Source organism: Cnephaeus nilssonii, assembly GCF_951640355.1.
Source record: "Cnephaeus nilssonii genome assembly, chromosome: 15".
NCBI lineage: Eukaryota > Metazoa > Chordata > Mammalia > Chiroptera > Vespertilionidae > Cnephaeus > Cnephaeus nilssonii.
The window spans coordinates 68,672,739-68,698,791 of NC_137086.1; the positions used below are offsets into that span (position 1 = coordinate 68,672,739).

The following is a 26,053-nucleotide window of genomic DNA, read 5'->3' on the forward strand; positions in this document are numbered from 1 at the left end:
ACAGCAAATGGAGCCAGGGAGCAAACAAACCACAAGTTCCTTCATTGCCTTGTCATCCTGTTAACTGCTGACTGTTACTATCCTGCACCCACCTACGTAAAGGAAGCATGTGTCTATCATCTTACTTTGTATAGGTCCCAGAGGTCCCCCTTTGCTTTCTCCCGCCTCCTTAATTTATCACCAATGGATTTCATGGAACCCCCTTACAGCTCCTTCTGTGATTGCGATGTATAAAACAAAGTGAAAAACTGCCATTCTTGGGAGCATTACCCCAATACATGGAGATTTTGCTTCCCGGCAATTGTTGGCTCAAATAAACTCCCAAAAATTATTTACAGGTTTGAATATTTTTTTTACATTAACAGGCCTAGCTTGTTAGTTTTTCCTTTTATGAATTGTAATTTTGGTATCAAGTCTCAGAACTTTGTGTCTTTCCCTGTGTACCAAAGATTTCCCCATATGTTTGTTTTCTAAATTTAAGTTCAATTGTGAGGTTAATTTTTTTTACTTGTGGATGACTAGTTGTTCCAGCACCATTTTGTTGAAAAGCTAGTCTCCTTCCATTGAACTACTTTGGAATCTTTGTGAAAAATCAGTTGAGCATATTTGAGTGGGTATATTCCTGGATTCTCTACTCTGCTCCATTAATGTATGTGTCTATCCTCCACAAAACCATATTGCCTCGATTATTGTAGCTACATAGTGAGACTTCCTGTCAGATAGAGTTTCTTCCCACTTAATTCCTCTTTGTCAAGATTGTTTGAGCTATTTAGGGCCTTGCCTTTCCACGTAACTTTTATAATAAACTTACCTATGTCTAAAAAAAACAACAAAAAACAACACCTTGTTGAGATTTTTTTTTTAACATAATTGGAAGACAATTCACATACCACACAATTCACCCATTTAAAGAGTGCAATTCAATGTTTTCTTAGTGTATTCGCAGGGTTTGTGCAACTATGCAGAGAAGAGATGACGAAGCAGTGCTGAGATGGCTGTGAGCAGACAGGCCTGCTCGCAGACTGGCCTTGGCTGGCCTCTGGGAACTCAGTTCCCACAATGTTCCCTAGTAAGAGAGGTTCACTGCTCCTACAGCAGGCGTCCTCAAACTTCGGCCCGCGGGCCACATGCGGGTGTTTTTGCCATTTTGGTTTTTTACTTCAAAATAAGATATGTGCAGTGTGCATAGGAATTTGTTCATAGTTTTTTTGTTTTTTTTTAAACTATAGTCTGGCCCTCCAACGGTCTGAGGGACAGTGAACTGGCCCCCTGTTTAAAAAGTTTGAGGACCCGTGTTAGAGTGTTTGTGCAAACAGTGTAGTCGTTGGTGCTGAATAGCCTGCTTTCTTGGGGGAATCTATAGTTTTGGCGCATGCTAGGGTTTATGTGAAAGTGGAGTCTCTAATGGGCTTCCCTGGGCAGAGACCTCACACTCCTGCTGCTGCACTGCTGCTGCCGGGGCTGGTGGTGCTGTGTGGCCCTCGAGGAAGGTGGAGGGCATGGGAAGCCTGCACGCAGATTCTTCCAGGCTCTGTGTTTTCTCCCCTTATGATCCAATCGTGTCCCCTTACACATCTCGTTGGGAAATGTTAGTCGTGGGTCTGCAGCTATTATTTTGGTCTGCCTGGTTTATCTGGTGCTCCTTCCTGACGCTGCCTCGAGGACTAGAGGACTGTCCACTCTGTCGGGGGGGGGCCCTCTGCTGGTGCCCCTCTGCTGGTGCCCCTCTGCTGCCTTTGGCTGGGGTGGGGACACAACGAAGCTCCTTGGACCAGGTTACTCACTGTAGCTGGGTCTCACTTGACGGATAGCTGACACTCAGGATCTCTGGGGAAAAGGAGTATCTCAGACCCAGCAAGGAAGAAGAGTGCTTCTCCTGATGTTTATTTTTGACCAAGTCCCCACTGAATTCCGTCGCTGAGCATGCTGAAGGAAGAATGAATCTACCTGCGATGCCTTCTCCTGCTGCGTCAGGGATGGGAGACACTGGGTCTGGGCAGGTGGGTGGCTGCAGGATGCCAGTGTTGGTTGTGCCATCCTGTGCCAAACAGCTCCGTTTCCTTGCACAACCTTTCAGAGTTTTCCTTTGGTTGTCTTTTGTATTATTTTCAGGGTTTACAGTTGTGCATAGCAGGGAGGAGCAGAAAGAAGTGGGTCTATGTCATCATGTCACAAACAAAAGTCACCACCATCTTAGTTTAATTCATCATATTTAAATTTATTAGACACCATCATATAATGAAGCATTCCACTCACTGGTAACACTGATTTATAATATATGTATGATCTGATTTCAAACGTTTCTGAGGCAGTTTGAATTAAGTACAGGGAACAAATGGTGTAGACGCACTTTTCCTTGCTCCTGCCCTCTAATACAAATGAGTGCCTCAGGAGCCCCGATAAAGGGCTCTGAATGCCGGAAACAAGAGGGGACTGACCAGAGAGCACAGAACTAGAGTGACAGTGTGGCGAGTTCCCGGGTTTTCTTCTTCTCTCCCACGTACGTCTGTGCTCGTGCACTGCTGGTGGGAACGCGGACTGGTGCGGCCACTGTGGAGAACAGTGTGGAGTTTCCTCAAAACATTAAACATGGAGCTCCCATTTGACTCAGGAATCTCACTTCTAGGAATATATCCCAAGAAATCAGAAACACCAATCAGAAAGGATATATGCACCCCTATGTTCATAGCAGCACAATTTACAAAAACTAAAATGTGGAAAGCGCCTAGGTGCCCATCAGCAGTTGAGTGTATTAAAAAACGATGGTATATCTACACAATGGTATACTACGCTGTTGTAAAAAAGAAGGAACTCTTACCATCTGCAACAGCATGGATGGAACTGGAAAGCATTATGCTAAGTGAAATAAGCCAGTCAGAGAAAGATAAATATCACATGATCTCACTCATTTGTGGAATATAATGAACAGCATAAACTGATGAACAAAAATAGGTCCAGTGACATTGAACAGACCGTCAAACCTTAGAGGGATAGCAGGGAAGGATGGGATAGGGGTGGTAAGAGATCAACTGAAGGATTTGTATGTATGCATATAAGCATGACCAATGGACACAGACAGTAGGGGGTGAGGGCCTATGCTGGGGAGTGGGAGTGTGTGAAGAGATGTCAGTGGGGGGAAAGGAGACATATGTAATACTTTAAACAATAAAGAATTTTTAAAATGATACACTGGAAGGAACAAACAACAGGCTCTATGAAGTAGAGTATCAAATCAGTGATTTGGAAGACAACATGGAAAAAAACACCCAATTAGAGCAACAAAATAAAGAAAGACAAAAAAATGAGTCTAGTTTAAGGGAACTCTGGAACATGAAGCATAGCAACATCCGTGTCATAGGGGTACCAGAAAGAAAAGAGAGAGAGCAAGGGATCAATAACCTATTTGAAGAATTACTGTCCAAAAACTTGCCTTACCTGGTGAATGAAAAAGACATGCAAGTCCAGGAAGCACACAGAGTTCCAGACAAGATGGATCCAAAGAGTCCCACACCAAGACATATCATAATTAAAATGCCAAGCATTAAAGACAAAGAGAGAATCCTTAAAAGCTGCAAAAGAAAGGTAGTTAGTTACCTGCAAGGGAGCTCCCATAAGAGTGTCAGCTGATTTGTCAACAGAAACATTTCAGGCCAGCCCTAGCTGGTTTTGCTCAGTGGATAGAGCATCTGCCTGAGGACTGAAAGGTCCTGGGTTTGATTCCAGTCAAGGGCACATGCCTGGGTTTTGGGCTTGCTCCCCAGTAGGGGGCATTAGGAGGTAGCCGATCAATGATTCTCTCATCATTGATATTTCTATCTTTCTCTCTCTCTCTGTCTCCCTTCCTCTCTGAAATCAATTAAAAAAGAAAGAAGAAAGAAAGAAGAAAGAAAGAAAGAAAGAAGAAAGAAAGAAAGAAAGAAAGAAAGAAAGAAAGAAAGAAAGAAAGAAAGAAGAAAGAAAGAAAGAAAGAAACAAAGAAAGAAAGAAAGAAAGAAAAAGAAAGAGAAGAAAGAAAGAAGAAAGAAAGAAAGAAAGAAAGAAAGAAAGAAAGAAAGAAAGAAAGAAAGAAAGAAAGAAAGAAAAAGAAAGAGTTTCAGGCCAGAAGGAATTGGCATGAAATACTCAAAGTGATGAAAAACAAGTATCTACAACAAAGACTACTTTACGCAGCAAAGCTATCATTTAAAATTGAAGGAGAAACAAAAAGCTACCTAGACATCAAAAAGCTAAAAGAATTTGTTACCACCAAACCAGTATTATAAGAAATGTCAAAGGGCTTAATTTAAGAAGCAGAAGATGAAAAAGAAAATAATAAACAAAGAAACATAGTTAAAAAAATAAAATGTCAATAAATATGTGCCTATCAATAATCAATTTAAATTTAAATGATTTGCCGTAGTCAGTTTGGCTGAGTGGATGGAGCATTGGCCTGTGGACTGAAGGGTCCCGGGGTTTGATTCTGGTCAAGGGCGTATACCTCAGTTGCGGGCTCCTCCCCAGCTCCAGCCTTGGTCAGGGCTCATGCAGGAGGCAACCAATCATTGTGTTTCTCTCACATCGATGTTTCTTTCTGTCTTTCTCTCTCTCTTTCACTCTCTCTAAAAATCAATGGAAAAATATCCTCGGTTGAGGATTTTTTAAAAATTAAATTTAAATGGTTCAAATGCTCCAATCAAAAGACATAGGGTAGCTGAGTGGATATGAAAATAAGACCCAAGTGTATGCTGTCTTAAAGAGACACACCTCAAAAGGAAAGACACACAGACTAAAAGTAAAGGGATGGAAAAAATATTTCATGAAATGGAAAGGAAAAAAGCTGGGGTAGCAATACTTATATCTGATGAAATAGACCTTAAAACCGAGGCTATAGTAAGATACAAAGAAGGACATTACATAATGCTAAAGGGATCAATCCAACAAGAGGATAAAACCCTTATAAATATATATGCACCCAACACAGGAGCATCTAAATAGGTAAAGCAAATTTTGATGGACATAAAACAAGAGATTGACAGTAATACAGTCATAGTAGGAGATTTTAACATCTCATTGTCATCAATGGATAGGTCTTCCAGACAGAAAATCAACAAGGAGATGGCAGCCTTAAATGACACACTAGATTATATAGACTTAATTGATATCTTCAGAGCATTCCACCCCAGAGCAGCAGAATATACATTCTTTTCCATTGCACCTGGAACATTTTCTATGGTAGACCACATGTTAGGATGCAAAATAAGTCTCAATAAATTTAAGAAGATTGAAATCATATCAAGTATATTCTCTGACCATAATGTTATGAAACTTGAAATCAATCACAAGAAGAAAATGAAAAAACACACAAAGACATGGATGCTAAATAGCATATTACTAAACATTGAATGTGTTAACAATGAGATCAATCAAGGTAGGAATTCAAAAGTAACCTTGAAACAAATGAAAATGAGGACACAACCACCCCAAATCTGTAGAACACAGCGAAAGCAGCCCTAAGAGGGAAATTCATAGCATTACAGGCCTATCTCAAGAAACAAAAAGCTCAAATAAACATCTAATTTTATACTTAAAGGAACTTGAAAGAGAACAACAAACAAAGCTCAGAGTGAGTAGAAGGAAGAAAATAATAAAGATCAGGACAGAAATAAATGAAATAGAGTCTAAAATAATAACACAGGAAGACCCAAGATGGCAACATAGTTAAATCATCATCCAGAACCACCTGAAAGCTGGCTGAATGGAAGGCCTACAACTAAAGAAGTAAAGAAGAAAGAACATTGAGACTGGTAGGAGGGGCGGAGGCGTGGGACGGGCTGGACTGGCACACACGTGTGCCGCTTTTTTAATTGGGAGGGAGATTATCTCTGTGGAGGTTCCCGTGAGAAGCAAGTGGTCCAAGCCCCAGAAGAGACCCCAAGTCCAGGCTCCCAGAAGTGGAAAAAGAAGTCCAATAAATTCAGGCTGTGAAAACACAGAGGCTCCTGGAAACCCAGCTGTTCCTCTAAAAGGGTTGATGTATGAACTGAAATTACAAGGTCCTGCTTCCTTTCAGCTCCAGCACCAGGGCAAGGCTCTGGGGGACTCAGACAATACGAGGAGGAACTGGATTGTCTGGCATTGGGACAGGAACTCAGGAGAGGCTTTCTCCCAGACCGAGGTGCTCCCAGGGATCATTGTTCCTGTGCTGGGACCTCCCCAGGCACAGGGCTGACTGGCAGCCATTTCAGTGTGCACCTCCCTAGTGATTCCCTGAAACACTGCCCCATCCAACTTGCAGCCCCACCCAACCTGTGTGCAGTGGCTTTTGCATATGAATGCCCACCTTTCTCAGGCTTCACACTTTGCTAAAATCTCTAAAAAAAAAAAAGCAGCAGCTGGGTCAGGGAGCCCAAAACCTATAAATAAAAGGCCCAAGACACAGCACTAGCACCAGCCTACCTTGCTTCATAACTGGGCCTCACCTGGGTACTTCTAAAACCGATATAAATAGGAGGAATCTGCACATCTCTCTGTAGCTCCTTCCAGATGGCCCCAGCCAGTAGCTGACTTTACACCTCCCTGGAGACCCAAGAGCACCCAGTGGTCAGCAACAGACCACATCAGATTACAACTCTACAAATCCATAAGCAACACACTCAAGGGGCTGACTCAGTGAGCACCAAAGCCCCACTGAAGTAAATCCTGCTCTATAGGGGTATCTCCTGCACAGCAGCTCTCCCACTGTAGTTGCAGCTGTTTCTCATAGCCAATTGGCCTGAAGGTAAATTCCTTCCAGTGACACCAACAACAGTCAAATCTCAACTACAACAAGACTGTGCACACAGCCCACAGGGATGCATCTAGAGTGTCCAGTTAAGTTGACTGGGGAGGCTAAGCCACTGGGCCCCATAGGAAAGCTAATAAACAAGGCCACTTTACCAACTGGAGGAGACTACAGCTCTACCCAGTACATAGAAACAAACACAAGGAAGCAGCCAAAATGCAAAGACAAAGAAACATGTTACAAATGAAAGAAATGGAACAAAGCAAACTACTGGATATAGAGTTAAACCCAAGGTTATAAGGTTACTCAAGTATCTTCATGAGACCTCCAAGGGACTTAGTGAGACTTTCAAGGATCTTAGTGAGAATGCAAAAAAAAAAAAAAAAAAAAAAGGAAAAAAGACCTGTCAGAAATTAAGCATACACTGACTAAATAAAGAATAATATACAGGGAATCAATAGTAGAGTAGAGGATCCTGAAAATAAAATCAATGATTTGAAACATGAGGAAGCAAAAAAAACCACAAACAAACAAAAAACAAACAAACAAAAAAACACCCAATCAGAAGAGCAAAAAGAAAAAATAATCCAGAAATATGAAAATAGTGTAAGGAGCCTCTGGGACAACTTCAAACATACCAACATTTGATTATGGGAGTGCCAGAAGAAGAGAGAGAGCAAGGTACTGAAAACCTATTTTAAGAAATGATAGAAAACTTCCCTCACCTGATAAAAGAAATAAACTTACAAGTCCAGGAAGCACAGAGAAGTCCCAAACAAGAGGAACCCAAAGAGAACCATACCAAGACACATCATCATTAAAATGACAAGGGTTAAAGACAAAGACAGAATCTTAAAAGCATCAAGAGAAAAGCAGTCAATTACCTACAAGGGAGCACCCAAATGACTGTCAGCTGATTTCTCAACAGAAACTATGCAGGCCATAGAAAGGAGTGGCAAGAAATATTCAAGGTGATGAAAGTCAAGGATCTACAACCAAGATTACTCTACCCAGCAAAGCTATCATTTAGAATTGAAGGTCAGATAAAGAGCTTCACAGACAAGAAAAAGCTAAAGGAGTTCATCACCACCAAACCAGTATTCCATGAAATGTTGAAGGGTATTCTTTGAGAAGAGGAAGAAGAAGAAGAAAAAGATAAAAAATTATCTATAATAATAAAAGCATAATGTGATAATTAGACCAGACGTCCTTCCGGATGACCTTCCAAACAAAGCCACAGTGGCAGGGGCCAAGGCAGAGGCAGCAGAAGCCCCCAGCTGCCACAGCGGGTGGGGGACAAGGCAGAGGCTGCCACTATGGCAGCAGGGGCTGAGGCAGCCATCGCCACGGAGGGGATCAAGTCCCCTTGCATAAATTTTGTGCATTGGGTCTCCAGTAAACAATAAAAAGGCAATAAATACATATCTATCAACAATTGAATTTAAAAAATCAAAATTAATAAGAAATCTAATAAACAGAATAAACTGGTGAATAAAATAGAATGGGAGGCATGGAAATGGAACAGACTGACAATTCTCAGAAGGAAGGAGGGTGGAGGGGGGACGAGAAGAGGTTAAAGAAAGATCTTATGTGCATAAATGCATTACCTATGGACACAGACAACAGGGTGGCGAAGGCCTGGGGTGGGGTGGGAATTGGCTGTAGGGGGTCCTTGGGGGAAAAAGAGGGACAATTATAATACTCTCAACAATAAAGATTAAAAAATGAAAAAAAAATGCCCTGGCTGGTTCACCTCAGTGGATAGAGCAATAACCTGTGGACTGAAGGGTCCTGGGTTAGTTTCTAGTCAAGGGCACATGCCTGGGTTGTGGGCTCAGTCCTCAGTAGGGGGCATGTAGGAAGCAGCTGATCAATGATTCTCTCTCATCATTGATGTTTCTATCTTTCTCTCCCTCTCCCTTCCTCTCTGAAATATAAATTAATTAATTAATTAATTAATTGTACAACAAATTAATGACACCAAGAGCTGGTTCTTTGAAAAGATAAACAAGATTGACAAACTTTTAACCAGACTCATGAAGAAAAAAAGAGAGGACCCAAATAAATAAAATCAGATATGAAAGACACCAAAAAAAAATACAAAGGATTAAAAGAAAATATTATGAACAACTATATAGCAACAAATTGGGCAATCTGGAAAAAATGGATAAATTCCTAGAAACATACATCTCCCAAAACTAAATCAGGAAAACTGAGAGAATCTGAATAGACTGATTACAACTAGTGAAATTGAAGTAGAAGAAAAATAAAACAAAACTCCCAACAAACAAAAGCTCTGGACTGAATGGCTTTATAGGTAAATTTTACCATATATTCAAGAAGAAATAACACCTATCCTTCTCTAACTATTCTAAAAATTTCAAGAGGAAGGAAAACTCCCAAGCTCATTTTATGAGTCCAGCATTATCCTAATTCCCAAACCAGATAAAGACATGACAAAGAAAGAAAAATATAGGCCAATATCCCTGATGAACATAAATGCTAAAATCGTTCTTTTTATTCATCAGCTTTATGCTCATGTACCAAAATGAGATTTATTCTCTGGTTTTAAAAATATTTGTTGTTGAGAGTATTACAGATGCCCCCTTTTTCCTCCCCCGTAGCCCACTCCACACCTGGTTCCCACCCTGCCCACCCCAGGCCTTCACCACCATTTTGTCTGTGTCCATAGGTAAGATCTTTGGTTAAACTCTTCCCACACCCTACCCCCTTCCCTCTATGACTTGTCAGTATGTTCTATTTCCATGCCTCAGATCCTATTTTATTAACCAGTTTATTTTCTTCATTAGATTTCTTGTTCATTTATTTTGATTTTTAGATTCAATTATTGATAGATATGTATTTATTACCATTTTATTGTTCATATCTCCTTCTCCTTCTCCTTCTTCCTCTTCTTAAAGAATATCTTTCAACATTTCATGGAATACTGGTTTGGTGGTGGTGAACTCCTTTAGCTTTTTCTTGCCTGTGAAGCTCTTTATCTGACCTTCAATTCTAAATGATAGCTTTGCTGGGTAGAGTAATCTTGGTTGTAGATCCTTGACTTTCATCACCTTGAATATTTCTTGCCACTCCCTTCTATGGCCTGCATAGTTTCTGTTGAGAAATCATGGGGTGCTTCCTTATAGATAACTGACTGCTTTTCTCTTGCTGCATTTAAGATTCTCTCTTTGTCTTCAACGCTTGGCATTTTAATTATAATGTGTCTTGGTGTGGGCTTCTTTGGATTCATCTTGTTTGAGACTCTCTGCACTTCCTGGACTTGTAAGTCTATTTCTTTAATCAGGTAGGGGAATTTTTCTGTCATTATTACTTCAAATAGGTTTTCAATATCTTGGTCCCTCTCTTCTCCTTCTGGCACCCCCATAATGTGAATGTTGGTACACTTGAAGTTGTCCCAGAGGCTCCTTACACTTTCTTCATATTTTGGGATTCTTTTTGCTCTTCTAATTGGGTGTTTTTGCTTCCTCATATTCCAAATTATTGATTTGATTATCAGAATCCCTTCCCCTATTGTTGAATCCCTGTAAATTATTCTTTATTTCAATTATTGTATGCTTAATTTCTGATTGATATTTTTTTATGTCTTTGACATTCTTACTAAGATTCTTGAAAGTCTCACTAAGTCCCTTGAAGCTCTCATTAAGATCCTATTGGGAAAAAGGGGACATATGTAATACTTTCAACAATAAAGATTTTTTTTTAATCCTTGAGTAACCTTATAACCATTGTTTTGAACTCTGTATCCAGTAGTTTGCGTGCTTCCATTTCTTTCATTTGTAACATGTTCGTTTGTTTCCACATTTTGGTTGCTTCCCTGTGTTTGTTTCTATGTATTATGTAGAGCTGCTATGTCTCTGGAATTGGCAGAGTGGCCTTGTGTAATAGGTTTCCTGTAGTTCCCAGTGGCTCAGTCTCCCCTGTCACCTGAGCTGGGCACTCTAGGTGCGCCCCAGTGTGGCCTGTGTGCACAGTCTTATGCAGTTGAGCCTTGATTGCTGTTTGCATTGCTGGAAGGAGTTGACCTTCAGGCCAATTGGCTGTGAAGACCAGCTGCAACTACAGTGGGAGAGCTGCTGTGCAGGAGACACCCTATGGAGTAGACTTGTTTCATTGGGGCTTTGGCGCTCATTGAGTCTGCCCCTTGTGGATGTGTAGAGTTGTAATCTGCTAGGATATGAAGCTGCCCACCTGGTGCACTGGCTCTAGGGCCTCCAAGGAGGTGCAAAGTCAGCCACTGCCTAGGGCTACCTGACAGGAGCTACAGAGAGATCCATGGATGGTTGCTATTTATACTGAGCAAGGAAGTGCCCAGGTGAGACCCAGCTATGAAACAAGACAGGCTGATGCTGGTGCCTGGTATTGGGCCTCTTATTGATAGGTATGTTCACTCTAGCTGCAGCTTGTTTGAGAGATTTTAGCAAAGTCTAAAGCCTGAACCATTCATATGTAAAAGCAGCTACAAATAGCTTCGGTGGGCCTTCAAATTGTATGGGGCGTGGGTCTCAGGAAATCACCAGAGTGGAGCAAACAGTGTGAGCCAGGCTGATGGGACTAAAAAATGGCTGCCAGTCAGCCCTGTGACAGGGGGTTTCTAGCACAGGAATAATGACCCCTGTGAGCACCTCCACTGGGAGAAAGCAGCCCCTAGTTCCTGCCCCAATGCCAGACAATCCAGTTCCTCCCCATATGTGTCTGGGTCTCCTAAGTCTGCCTGGTGCTAGATCTCAGAGGGATTGACCCTGAATAATTTCGTGCACTGGCCCTTTAAAAAGGAACCCTGGGTCTCCAGCAGCCTCTGTGTCACTCAGTCACAATCCCCGCTGGTTTTTATAGCTCAAAGTTACAGGGACTTCTCTTCCCAGCTCTAGAATCCTGGGCTGGGAGTTTGGTGTGGGGCTGGGACGCCCTGCTTCTCACTGGCAGCCTCCGCAGAGATGATCTCCCCCCGCCACCCCAATTTAAAAAAGGGCACATGTGGGTGTCAGACCAGCCTGGTCCACGCCTCCTCCCCTCCTACCAGTCTCAATGTGCTTTCTTCTTTACTTTTTGAGTTGTAGTACTTTCATTCAGCTGGCTTTCAGGCGCTTCAGAATGATGGTTGTTCTATATTTTGGTTGTAATTTTGATGTGGTTATGGGCGGTGGCATTTACCAGAATTTGTCTACGCTGCCATCTTGGTTCCCAGATACTAAAATTTTCAACAAAATATTAGCAATCCAAATTCAGCAATGAATTAAAAAGATCATACACCATGATCAGGAGGGATTATTCCAGGCTTCAATGTTGGTACAATATCAATAAAACAATAAACATGTTGCACCGCATAAACAAATTGAAGGATAAAAACCACATGATAATATCAATAGGTGCAGAAAATCATTTGATAAAATCCAGCTCCCATTCATGATAAAAACTCTCAGCAAAATGCAATAGAGGAACATATTAAAACATATCTTAATGTATTAAATACATTAAAACATATCTTAATGTATTAAAGGCTATGTATGACAAACCCACAGCCAACATCATACTCAATGGTCAAAAACTACAAGAGTTCCCCTGAAGACTGGACGCAAGACAGGGATGTCTTCTTTCACCACTCTTATTTCAACATAGTACTGAAAGTTCTAGTCACAGCAATCAGACAACAAGAAGAAATAAAAGGCATCAAAATTGGAAAGGAAGAAGGAAAATTGTCATTATTTGCAGATGACATGATATTGTATAGAGAGAACCCTAATGATTCCACCAAAAAAACTACTAGACCTGATAAATGAATTCAGTAAAGTAGCAGGATACAAGATAAATATCTAGAAATCAGTTGCACTTTTATACACCAATAATGAACTATCAGAAAAGAAAACATATATATATATATTTCACAATTGCTTCATAAAGGATAAAATATCTAGGAATAAATTTAACCAAAGATATAAGAGATCTGTATTCAGAAAATTATAAGATACTGAAGAAAGAAATTGAGGAAGATACAAATACCATGTTCATGAATAGGAAGAGTTTACATAATTAAAATATCCATACTAACCAAAGCAATCTACAGATTCAATGAAATTCCTATGAAGATACCAATGGTGTATTTCACAGAACTAGAACAAATGTTTCAAAAATGTATTGAAACCACAAAAGACCCCAAATAGCAATAGTGATCTTGAAAAAGAAGAACAAAATTGGAGAAATCACACTACCTGATATCAGATTATACTATAAGGCCATAGTAATAAAAACAATATGGTACTGGCATAAAAGCAGACATATAACCCTGGCCTGTTCTGCTCAATGGTTAGAGCATCGGCCCGAGGACTGATGGTCTTGGGTTCAATTCTGTTCAGGGGCATGTACCTCAGTTGTAAGCTCAATCCCTGGTCTCAGTCAGGGCCTATGCAGGAGACAACCAACCAATCCATGTATCTCTCTTACATTGATGTTTCTGTCTCTCTGCTCTCCCCGTCCCTTTCACTATCTCTAAAAATCAATGGAAAAATATCTGCGGGTGAGGATTAACCAAAAAATCCCACCAAAACAGACGTATAGATTAATAGAAGAGTGTAGAGAGCCCAGAAATAAACCTACACCTTTATAGTCATTAATATTTGACAAAAGAGGCACAAACATACAATGCCTAGTATCCTAATTAGATAGGATACTAAAGATAGTATCCTATCTAATAATAGAGTAATATGCAAATTAGGCGTGACTCCACGACAAAATGGCGGCCCCCATACCCACAAGATGGCGGCGCCCAGTCCCCTCAGCCCCTCTGCTGGAGTGTCTGGCCTGTCCCACCAGCAAACAGAGCACTGAGAGCAGGGCATGGTTGCTTTCTTAGTGCTGCGGCAGCGAGAAGCCGCCAGGCCCTGAGCACACGGAGCCGGCGGAGGAGCAGGGCCTGTTGCCTCGGCGATCAGGAAGCCGCCAGGAGCCGGCGGAGGAGCAGGGCCTGTCGCCGTGGCGATGGGGAAGCCGCCAGGAGCCGGCGGAGGAGCAGGGCCTGTCGCACGGCTATCGGGAAGCCCAGGAGCCAGCGGAGGAGCAGGGCCTGTCGCCTCGGTGATCGGGAAGCCGCCAGGAGCAGGCAGAGGAGCAGGGCCTATCGCGCGGCGATGGGGAAGCTGCCAGGCCCTGCGCACACGGAGCCGGTGGAGGAGCAGGGCCTGTCACCACAGCGATTGGGAAGCTGCCAGGCCCTGCACACACGGAGCCGGTGGAGGAGCAGGGCATGGCATCTTCCCGATGGTCGCTGAGGCGATCGGGAAGACTCCAGTGCCAGCAGAGCAGGGCATGGCGGCTTCCTGATCTCAGCAGCCGGGAAGCCGCCAGGCCCTGCAAAGCCAGGCCTGGCGGCTTCCTTAGTGGGGCAGTGGCAGGGAAGTCCCCAGACATGGCAGACAGAGCCCAGACAGCAGGGCTTCGGGGCTTCCTTAGCGCAGTGGTGGTGGGAACTCCCCCAGGTCCCCCAGACAGAGCCTGGACAACAGGGCATGGGGCTTCCTTAGTGTGTCCGTGTCTGGGAAGGCCCTAGGCCAGGCAGACAGAGCACACTGCAGGGCATTGGGGCTTCCTTCACATGGCACATGGCAGCAGCAGGCAGAGAGCAACAGCAGGGCATGGGGGCTTCATCTCCATGGCTGCAGGGAAACCTCCAGGCCCCGCAGAGAACAGAGAACCATGGGAGTGGGCCTAAGCCATCAGTAGGATATCCTCTGAGAGCTCCTGGATTGTAGAGGGTGCAGGTTGGGGTGAGGGACCCCCGTGCACGAATTTCGTGCACCGGGCCTCTAGTATTCAATAAATGGTGTTGGGAAAAATGGAGAGATACATGCAAAAAATAAAGAAACTAGACCATCAACTTATACCATACACAAGAATAAGCTCAAAATGGATTAAAGACTTACTAGTAAATGTTAGACTCAGAACCATAAAAATTCTAGAAGAAAACATAGGCAGTAAAATCTCGGACATTTCTCGTAGACATATTTTTTTCCTGATATATCTCTTATGTCAAAGGAAACAAAAGAAAAAATAAACAGATGGTACTACATCAAACTAAAGAGTTTTTGTTCAGCAAAGGAAACCATCAACAAAATTAAAAAACAACCCACTGAATGCGAAAACATATTCACCAATGATACATCTGATAAGGGGTTAATATACAAAATTTATAAAGAACTTATAAAACTCAATACCAAAAGACAATCAAATTTAAAAATGGGAAAAATACCTGAATAGACACTTCTCCAAAGAGGACATACAGATGGCCAATAGATATAGGAAAAGATGCTCAACATCGCTAGTCATCAGAGAGATCCAAATTAAAACCACAATGAGATATTGTTAGGGGCAGAAATAGAATATTGGTGACCAGATATAATTATAAGAAATATTAATCATGCTCTGTTAATTATGATTGTTTTGCTATGATTAAAGAAAGCACATTCTAACCTGTCTGGGAGTTGCATGCGACCTGGAGTTCACATGGAAATTCAGCCCATGAGCTGCCTATTATCATGGAAAGATTAATAACTTTGTTGCAGAAGCCAGAGGTGCCAGCCTTTTGCATATCCCCAGGCCTTTGCATACCCCCAGGCCTTTGTATACCTCCAGCCCTTTGCATACCCCCAGATCTTTGCAAACTGCCAGCCCGAATTGCCTGTAAACTGCCCACTTTACATACCCATTCTTATCCCTTTTGCTTACTTCCCCATATAATCTTTGTCCTTCTACCCAATATAAGCAGCTGGCATATGGTGGGGGGCAGATTTTTGTGGATGACCTGCTGCTCTCCTATACTGCCAGCATATTGGAATAAATGTTCATATATGATTCAACTCTATCTCTACTTAATTGGCTCAAGTAGTGACAGGCAGCCAACACCCATTGATTGTCCAGTTACAATATCACCTCACACCTGTCAGAATGGCTATCATCAGTAAATCAACAAACAACAAGTGCTGGTGAGGATGTGGAGAAAAGGGAACTCTCATACACTGTTGGTGGGAACGCAGAGTGGTGCAGCAACTGTGGAAAACAATATGGAGCTTCCTCAGAAAATTAAAAATGGAACTCCCATTTGACCCAGTTGGAACCCATGAATACATGTTTAATTAATTTATGACAAAATAGCCCAGAATATACAACGAGGAAAGGGCAGTCTCTTCAGTAAATGCTGCAGGAAAAACTGCATAGCCTCATACAAAAGGAGGAAACGGGGTCACTATCTTACACCAGCCACATAAATTAATTCGACATGTTTTAAGACTTGAATGTAAGACCTGAAAACATAAAAGTGCTAGAAGAAAACATAGGCAGTAAGCTCCTTGATATTGGTCTTGACAATGATTTTTTGGATTTAACACCAAAAGCATAGGCAACAAAATAAAAAATAAATAAGTGGGACATCACACTAAAAAGTTTCTGCATAGCAAGGGAAACCATCTTACCTAATAAAAGAGTAATATGCAAATTGACCGTACCTTCGCTACACCCACCAGCCATGCCCACCAGCCACGCCCACCAGCCAATCAGAGCGAGTATGCAAATAAGCCCAACCAAGATGGCTACAGCCACAGAGAGCAGGAGGGAGGCTTGGGTTTCCCAGGCAACAGAGGAAGCCAAGTTTTCCGACCTGCCCTTGCCGGCCTAAGCCTCCACTCAAGGCTACAAAGTTTCAATTATAGAAGGTAAATAAACCCTAAACAGAAATGGCTGCTGCCGCGGAGCGAGCAGAAGGCTTGGCTCCACTCCAAGCTACAAAGTTTCAATTGTAGAAGGTAAATAAATCCCAGATACCAGGGCCTCTGCTTGGGTTGCCAGGGGGCGTGGCTGGCCTGCAAACCACCACAGGTCCCTCTCCCAGGCCACCCCACGCCCCAAGGGATCCCCCACCCTGATCCGGGACACCCTTCAGGGCAAACCAGCTGGCCCCCACCCGTGCACCAGGCCTCTATCCTATCTAATAAAAGAGTAATATGCAGATTGACCATCACTCCAACACACAATATGGCTGCCCCATGTGGTCAAAGATCCTGCCCCCATGTGGACACAAGATGGCCACCACAAGATGGCCAGCAGGGGAGGGCAGTTGGGAGGCAGCAGGCCTGCAAGGGAGGGCAGTTAGAGGCGATCAACCCTGCAGGGGAGGGCAGTTAGGGGTGACCAGGCCGGCAGAGGAGGGAAGTTGGGGGCAAACAGGCTGGCAGGGGAGCAGTTAGGCATCAATCAGGCTGGCAGGGGAGTGGTTAGGGGGTGATCAGGCTGGCAGGCAGAAGCGGTTAGGGGCAATCAGGAAGGCAGGCAGGCGAGCAGTTGGGAGCCAGCAGTCCTGGATTGTGAGAGGGATGTCCGACTGCCCATTTAGGCCCGATCCACCGGCAGTCGGACATTCCTTGAGGGGTCCCAGATTGGAGAGGGTGCAGGCTGGGCTAAGGGACACCCCCCCTCCGTGCACGAATTTCGTGTACCGGGCCTCTAGTCAATATAATAAAAAAGCAAACTACTGAATGAGAGAAAACAGTTGCAATTCATATGTAAGAGATTAATATCCAAAATATATAAAGAACTTATACAACTCAATAGCTAAATAATAAATAAGTAAATAAATAAATAAATAAATAAATAAAATGGGCAGAACATCTCAATAGACTTTTTCCAAAGAAGACATATGGATAAGCAACAAGCACATGAAAGGATGTTCGGCATCACTCATCATCTGGAAAGTGCAAATCTAAACCCCAGTGAGATATCACTTCACACCTGTTAGAGTGGCTATTAAAACACAGTAAGAGTGAACAAATGCTGGCAATGATGTGGAGAAAATGGAACCCTCCTGCACTGCTGGTGGGAATATGAACTCGTGCAGCCACCATGGAAAACAGCCTGGAACTTCCTCAAAAATTAAAAATAGAACTACCATAGGATCCTACAATTCCACTGCTGGGTATTTACACAAAAGGAATGAAAAAACTAACTTAAAAAGTATATGCACTCTGTGTTCATTGCAGCAATATTTACAGTAGCCATTCTAGTAACCTAAGTGTATAGCAGCAGATGAATGGATAAAGAAATTGTGGCACATATGATAGGGACAGAAATAGAATGTTGGGGACCCAGCTGGAATTGTAAGAAATATTAACATGCTCTGTTAACCGTGGTTGTTCTGTTCTGAGTACAGAAGGCACATTCTGAGCTGGCTGGCAGTTACACACAGGACCTGGGAGCTCAGCTGGAGAGGCAGCCCGTCCGCCCCATTGGAGCTGCCTGTTATCATGGAAAGTTTAGCAATCTGTTGAGCCAAAAACCAGAGCCGCCAGCCCTTTGAAGACCCCAGCCCTTTTGCATATCTGTAAACTGCACATTTTCCCTTTTGCCTACTTCCCCATGTCATCTTTGTCCTTCTACCCAGTATAAGCGGCTGGCTTATGGGGTGGGGGCGGGGAGGTCAGAGCAGATTTTGGTGGATGACCTGCTGCTCTCTCATCCTGCCAGCAGGACTGGAATAAACTCTCATATATGATTCAACCCTGTCTCTGCTGAATTGGTTCAAGTAGTAACAGGCAACACAGACCCATTGATTGTCCGGTTAGACATATATTCCATGAAATATTATTTAGCCATTAAAAAGAATGAGATATTGTCATTTGCAACAACATGGATGGACCTTGAGGGCATCATGCTAAGTGAAATAAGTCAGACCGCTTCCGGATAGTAGAGGCAGGCAGTTTGTTTCAGAGTCTCTGTTCTTATTAATGTGTAGTATCGCATACTTTGTCTGCCTTTTTGAGAGAATTATATTTGTCAGTAAGAAATCTCAATGGGCTCTCTTTGCCAGGGCTGTTGCACAGCCTCCTGGCTGGTCGCCCGCCTCCTCTCCCAGCCCTGTCCCAGCAGACTGGCCTGGAGACCTCCATCTCAGACGCTAGTCAGATGGCCTCACTCCCCAGCATGCATCTCCAAGGCTCCCATCACACTCTGAATAGCATCCCTTCTCCTTCCTCAGACATACAGGTTCCCTGCCTGTGTTTTCAAATTCCTTTCCTCCTACTCATTCACCACCCACCTCAGCAGGCCTGCTGCTCTTTGAACTTACCCCTGCCTCAAGCTCTTGCACTTGCTCTCTCCTTTGCCTATAATGCTTTCCCCCCAGATCTTCACTTGGCTAGCTCCTTGTTTCACTTTTTCTGCTCAAAAGGCATCTTCTCAGGGAAGCCTTCCCAGGACTCCATTTAATTTGTTCAGACCAATCTCCATATCACTTCTTTTTTATTGTCTTTTCCTTCACTAAAACTGACAAGAGGAGTGGCCCTGTTGATCTGGTTTACTGCTTCATCACCAATAGCCAGAACAGGGCCTAATTTATTATAGGAGTTCAAATATTTGTTGAATGAACCAATAAATAAGTAGATGAGTTATATAGTTTTCATTATCTGAAAACTAGAGATAAAGTTGTATTTTGAGATCTAATTTTTCAGAGGAATTTGTCACACAAGCCCTTGTATAAAATCCTATATAATAAAGAGGTAATATGCAAATTGACCTTCACACCCTCACAAGATGGCTGCCTATGACCAGGCCGGCAGGGGGGTTAGTGAGGGATGACCAAATGACTGAACAAGCAGGCTGCGTGGGGCGACCAGGCTGGCAGGTGGGGGCAGTAAGAGCAACCAGGCTGGTGCGGGGGGCAGTTAGGGGTGACCAGGCCGACGGGGGGGGGGGGCAGTTGGGGGCGATTAGGCTGGCAGGGGGGACAGTGAGGGGCAACTAGGCCATCAGGGGGGGCAGTTGGGGGTGAACAGGCCAGCGAGGGGGGGAGTAAGAGACGACCAGGCCAGTGGAGGGGGGCAGGTAGGGGCAACCAGGCCAGCGGGGAGGAAGGGCAGTTGGGGGCAACCAGGCTGGCAGGGGAGGGCAGTTGGGGGCAATTAGGCTGGTGGGGGGGCAGTGAGGGGCAACTAGGCCAGCAGGGGGGCAGTTGGGGGTGACCAGGCCAGCAGAAGGGGACAGTGGGGGATGACCAGACTGGTGGGGGAGGGCAATAAGGAGTGACCAGGCAGGCAGGCAGGTGAGCAATTAGGAGCCAGCAGTCCAGGATTGTGACAGGGATGTCCGACTGCCGATTTAGGCCCAATCTTCAGGATCAGGCCTAAACCAGGAGTCAGACATCTTCCAAGGGGTCTTGGATTGGAGAGGGTGCAGGCTGGGCTGAGGGGACCCCCCCACACACACACACACATGCACGAATTTCATGCACTGGGCCTCTATTCCTATATAATAAAAGCCTAGTATGCTAAGTGTCTGACCATTCAACCAGAGGCTATGATGTGCACTGGCCACCAGGGGGCAGATGCTCTGACTGGTAGGTTAGCTTGCTGCTGGGGTCTGGCATATCAGGACTGGGTGTGATGGGTCAGACACACCCTGGAGTCCTCCTGCAGTTCCTCCCTGGCCCCGATTATGCACCAGTGGGGTCCCTCAGCCTGGCCTGCACTCTCTCGCAATCCGGGGCCCCTTGGGGGATGTCAGAGAGCCGGTTTCAGCCAGATCCCTGCAGGCCAGGTCGAGGGATCCCACCACTGCATGAATCCATGCACTGGGCCTCTAGTATATAATAAAATAGAAGACATTTTCATTAGTATAGTTCATAGATTAACAATAGAATACCACTTATTATGTTTCTGCCTTCTAAAATAGATATTTAGTATTTCTTAAAATGTGTAATTGGTAAGGAAGTTGCCCTTAAATCTTGTTACTTTAAAATTTTTTCTTAATGGGCCAAGACTTTAGACTTTATCAATGATCAAATACATGTTGAGCACAGAGTACTTGTGTTTGCTGCTGGGCTTATCTCAAGAATAGCCAATGTCACCTTTGTCCTTATCTTTGTCAGCCCTCCTCTTTCTCTCTAAGGATAAAGACTATTGCCCCCCACCCCGGCCCCCACAAAGGCCAGTTCCAGCCCGTTTCTGTGACATCAACCCAGAGGCCTCAGGATGCTAATGGCCTGTCCCCCTTGCTGAGTAGCAGCCTTGTCAATTGTTTTACTCAAGGCTCTCTATACCGTCTGCTGGCCCACTGACTGATGGGTGCTCGGAGACAAACCAGAAGAGCTGCTTCTAGCCTAGCCTTCCAGGACTGTATGGGTCAACCAGGAAGAGAATACATTGCACAAGTTGCCACTGAAATAAATCTCTCACTTCCCTAACTTCTCTATTTTGGTTTATGTAATTTTCCCATCTTTGTGACTGAGGGATGAATAAGAGATGGAAGAGGAAGAGCTGGCTGGAAGCAGAACACAGTGACTATTTGGGTTGGGGTTGAGGTGTTTGTGGGACAGGCTGGGCTGAGTCATCTGTTTCCTTCTATTGACACAGATTCAACCAACTGAAGACCCTGCGTCAAGAGCTCTTTCCGACATGCGTCCTTTTGGTTACGGCGCTCATCTGAATAACCAGGTAGCCTCTCCGGCCCTCACTTTCTCCTTCTCAGTCTGGTCTCCTTCTTACACCTGAACTCGGACTTCTCAGTTCTTCACCAACTATTTCAGTGCCCATGCTGTACTTCCAGGCAGCATCGGGGATAGGAACAAGTAAAACTCTGTGGTTCCTGCCCTTGTGGAGGTTCCCTTGATGATACCACCCCATTTCTCAAAGGAAGTCTCAAAGGCTTCCAGACCCCTAGCCCCTCGCCTGGTGTTCAAGGCCCTCTGAACTCACCTTCCAGGTTTAGCCTGTGCTGCAGCTCCCTCCACACATTCCCACACGGCAGGACACCTCTGCCTCCTCAGTCCTTCGTCCTGCTCACACTCTTCCCTATGCCTGGACATCCTCTGCATTCCTGCCCTCTCTCCCCTCCACCCTCCCACCTGTCAACATTCTAAACTGCCCTTTACAGCTTAGCTCAAAGCATTACTCGCGTAGGCCCTTCATGACCCCCTGCCCAGGAGAGCTGCTCTGTGAGTTCTCATGGGACCTTTTGTTTACTTCTATACCCATCACGTTGCACTTGGTATCAAGTTCAATATGTGTCCATCTCTGCTATTAAGCGACCAGAGAGAAGGGCCCATGTCTTATCTATGTTGGTGGCTCCACCTCAGCAGCTGTGCACACATAGGCACCTTCTACAAAAAGTGACCATGTAGTTTGTTATAATTTATTGTCCAAACTAGAGCCCTCCTGAGAGTGAAGGGGGGGGGGCACTCTTAATAATTATGTTGGGCGGCAAGTAAAGCTAAACATGTCCCTGTCTGCTGGGTCACATGTGGTCTATTTGTGCCAAACGAAGTTTCAGGGAGTGGTTTCTGAATTAAGTGACCATGCTTACAGTGGAGTCAGCCAGTGGACACGTGAAAGGGTGAAGGAGGGCACCTTTCCTAGAGCTGGAATTGCTGGGGTGGTTCCACTGAGCAGGGGGTCCCTGAGGTATGTCTGGAGGGAAGGAACAGGATTCAGGAAGGTCCAATTAGACAGAGGGAAGAAGGAATGACATCATGGAAGGATAGGATGATGGAAGCAGACAGCACCACATTTGGTCTAGTCAGAGAAAGATTTTAGGGCTGAAACTGATGGCTTCTATTGATAAGAAATAGGCAGCATGCTGGGGAGCGGAGAGGGAAGAAACAGCACTAGCACCAGCTGTGTGTATAGAGGGGTGTGGTCTTTACAGCAGGAGGTCAAAGCGGCAAGCACCTGTGCATTTCTGAGCAGAAAAGAGAAAGAAAATGTAGCATTTTAGGGTGATTATTCTCATGGTTATGTTTAGAGAGAGGTGAGGCCGAGGAGAGGGAGGCCACATGGGATCCATGGAAATAATATCAATGAAAGATTTCAGGAATTTAAAGGAAATATTGGTAACCAAAATGAATAAGTCAGAACTGAATAGGTAGAATTGACAGCACTTTGTGACCCAAGGGAGCTGGCCTAGTTTTGGGGTAACACTGTACCATAAGCTGAGATAAGGAAGCAAGAGGCAGAGATGATTTGGGCAGAGCTGATAAATTTAGATTTTTCCACACTAAGTACGAGGCGCCGGTATGCCATCTGAATGGAAGTGTCCAATAGATAGCAATAGAGGAATGCCCAGGGGGTGGGAGGGCCAGGACCAGGGAGAATCATTTAGAGGAGGAGCCATCCATGGGAGCGAGCAATAGGTGAGCGATAACAAAGGATGAGATGTCTTATGGCCAATCAGGAGGAAAAGCCATTGATTGTCAAGGCTTGATCTGGGGAAAACACCTGCACTAAATGGGGAAGAGAGAGACAAGGAGACCTAGAAGAGAGGGACAAGAGACCAGGATTTGGTGATTGAGACCAGGATTAAGATGAAAAATATCTAAGGAAATGAATTTCTCTGGCCTGTTATATTACTAGACACTGATTTTCTGCCCATGTCAAAGGCATGTTGATGTGATATGTTTCTTTCCATCCTGAAAGAGGATGAATGGCAGAAAAACCAAAAAGCCAGTTAGATTCCACAAAAATATGAATGGTTCTAATATTAATAAAGCTGTGACTGATGAACAAAATACTTAAAGGATAGAAATTAACATGTGATACCTTTTTTTCATACAGAAGGTAGCAATACTGGGCATAAAAGAAAGAACTTTTCTTAATACAGATTCCATCATAATTATACCTAAAAAATAAAGGTTGTCTTTAAAGATTATGTCAAACCACTGACATGCTTTATCATTGACTCCGTTTATGAGGGAAAGCTCAGCCTGTCGAGCTCTGGTAGGTAGACAATTTCATACCATTTCAAGCCCATGAGCTGTGAAGCGGGCTTGTGAATGTTCTGCTCTGCTTTTCCAGTTTAGGGCCCTCTGATCTTAGGGATACAACAGGGAAAGCCTCCTGCTGCTGCGGGCCCTTAGCCTCTGTAAAGTGCATGAAGCCCCACAGGCGCCCCTCTGGGGCTGGGCTCGGGTTCTCAGCAAGCCCGCGAGGAAGCTGCCTCTCTCTGCAGCCCAGGCTGCTCTGCGGAGCCCGAGCCTGCAGCATTGCGTCCAGGCCCCTAGCAGCGGAACAGTTTTTCCAAATGAACTATTGCTCAGTGTTGTTTGGCAAACTCTTCCACTGTCTCCCACTCCTCTCCTAACTTGGCTTCCATTTCTTCCCACTGATTTCCTGATCTCTACTGATTTTTCTTAAATAAAAAAATCTGTAAAATAATAATAATTGAGTGACAATCATAACAACATGTACCATGTAACACTGTAATTTCTTGTGGTGTTAAAAATATAGCGTGGGTACCTAGTTTCCTAAATATAATTCAAATATGCTAATTTAGCTCAAACAGTAATGAAAACAGTTCTGTTATTCTATGTGTGCAATTATTTAAATATTTCAACAATTGGACATTTATATATCCAAATATTTAAGGTTTAAGACACAAAGATATGTTGTGATTTTTGTGTCTGAACAAAATTCCTGAAAAATTGACATTGATACTTAGTTCTAGCATTACCTGAGTTATCTTAGGCACTAGGGTTTCCATTTGAATTATGGGAACTCTCTGATAAGAGTTGATATTTATAGTTTGTTTAGTTTTACATTATTTTGGCCAACTTTTTTTGAGATTCCCCCCCAAAAAAAAGTTTGTTTTCAACATTTAAAATAAAACAAAATGGATAACCCTCCCTGGCACTTCCTCTCGTGCCAGCCCCTGGGGGCCAAGACCAGGAAAAACCAAGCACACGATCTGAAAGAACAAGGCGGATTAAAGTCTTAATTCGAAAACTTAGAAATAAAACCTCCGCTGTCTCCTCTCACGCTGTTTAAATTATATTTTCTCTTTTCCGGTGATAAAGAAAATATGTGTAAATTAAATTTGAAAAAAAGATGAGAACTATAAAGAAGAAAACTAACACTTGGAGGAAACGACCATTTAAACTTCAAGGCCGTCCCTTCCAGTCTTTCACCAAAGTCTCGGTCCATGTACGTTTTCTATGGGGGAACATGGAGTAGCTCACATCACACAACTAGCATGTCTGCGGTCTTGTTTCCACTGTCTTCCCTGCACGTTGAGCCATAAACATCTGCCTCCATCATTATGAATTCTCTGAAAACAGGAATTCCACAGCTGCATTATAGTCCATCATGTGAGTGTCCCATAATTTTACTGTTTTCCTCTTTTGCCAACGTGATCATCATTTTTACATTTTATTATTCATTTGTTTACCTAATATGTTCCTTGTACAGGTTTTGTTAGCAAAGGCTATTATAATGCTGAATAGCGTAGCTGCTTCTGACTCAACTTCTCATCTCCTGTTATCATTTTAATGCACATTGTTAAATAGTATTGATATTATGTTCAGGGTCAATAAACATTAAAAAAATAGAAGTCTGCTCCATTTTCCTACTGATGAGAGGTCCAGGGCACGCATGCTGTCCAAGTGCATGGCTGTTGAAAGGGAAAATCCTGGCGCGTGTGACACTGCAAACATACAGAGGAGGGAGGCACAGTGTCCCACAGTCAAGTACTGGTTTCTGCCATTTTCCCACAGTCCCCTCCATAATCACTCAGCCCCACTCTGCTTGGTTTCCGTTGCATCCCTCTTTCTGTTTTTCTTAGCTTCTGAGCAGCAGGATTTGACAGTGCCATGAAACACCCCTCCTGCCTGTTTCAGGTCCCACGTCTCCCACAGGGAGCCAGCCAGGGGCGGCAAATGCAGGAACAGGGAAGGCAAGTCTCCCACAATTAAACATCAAGGTCATGAGTCAAATTGACAGGTTCCTTCAGGGACGGAGAACCAAAATGTACAGAAGAAAAATAAATGGTAAGAGAGAAAAGAAAAAGTCAGTGAAGTCTAAATGGAGAATTAGATGCCAGAAATTCCTCCTTTCAACAACAGATGCTGAAAATTTCATCTCCTAAGAAAATCACCTAAACCTTCCCTATATTTCTAGTTTTAATATAGTAGGTATCTAATGGAATTATTACAAAATATGCAGCAGGCTTACATTCAAGGCCCTGGGAAGTAATCTGGTGTTTTTGGAGGGACAAGCAGAAGTAAATTGCCTAGTTGTCTGGCAGTGTGATAACCTGCACAGTTTATTTTATTGAGTAATTCCAACCCCAGAGTACCCTATGATTCCATTTTATGATCAGGTACATCACAGTTAAAAATTTAAAACCAACTGAGATGATTATTTTCCAAAAATGTAATAAGTAAAAAATGTACATACCTAGAGAGAGAGAACTCACATAAATCAATAGGAAAACCACCATTAGAAAGTGGTCTGGTGATATTTTGTATAC

General features: G+C 43.6%; 1 protein-coding gene across 1 annotated transcript in view; it reads right to left on the minus strand.

The window, feature by feature from the left end:
• Positions 1–26,053, minus strand: part of RFX8 (regulatory factor X8) — a gene marked incomplete at its 3' end in the record, with an annotated part of 92,956 nt that overhangs the window by 56,027 nt on the left and 10,876 nt on the right. Inside the window, 3 exon segments of the mRNA XM_079792243.1 lie at positions 23,350–23,428; positions 24,433–24,457; positions 24,460–24,493. Of these exon segments, the coding sequence (XP_079648369.1) occupies positions 23,350–23,428; positions 24,433–24,457; positions 24,460–24,493 (138 nt within the window).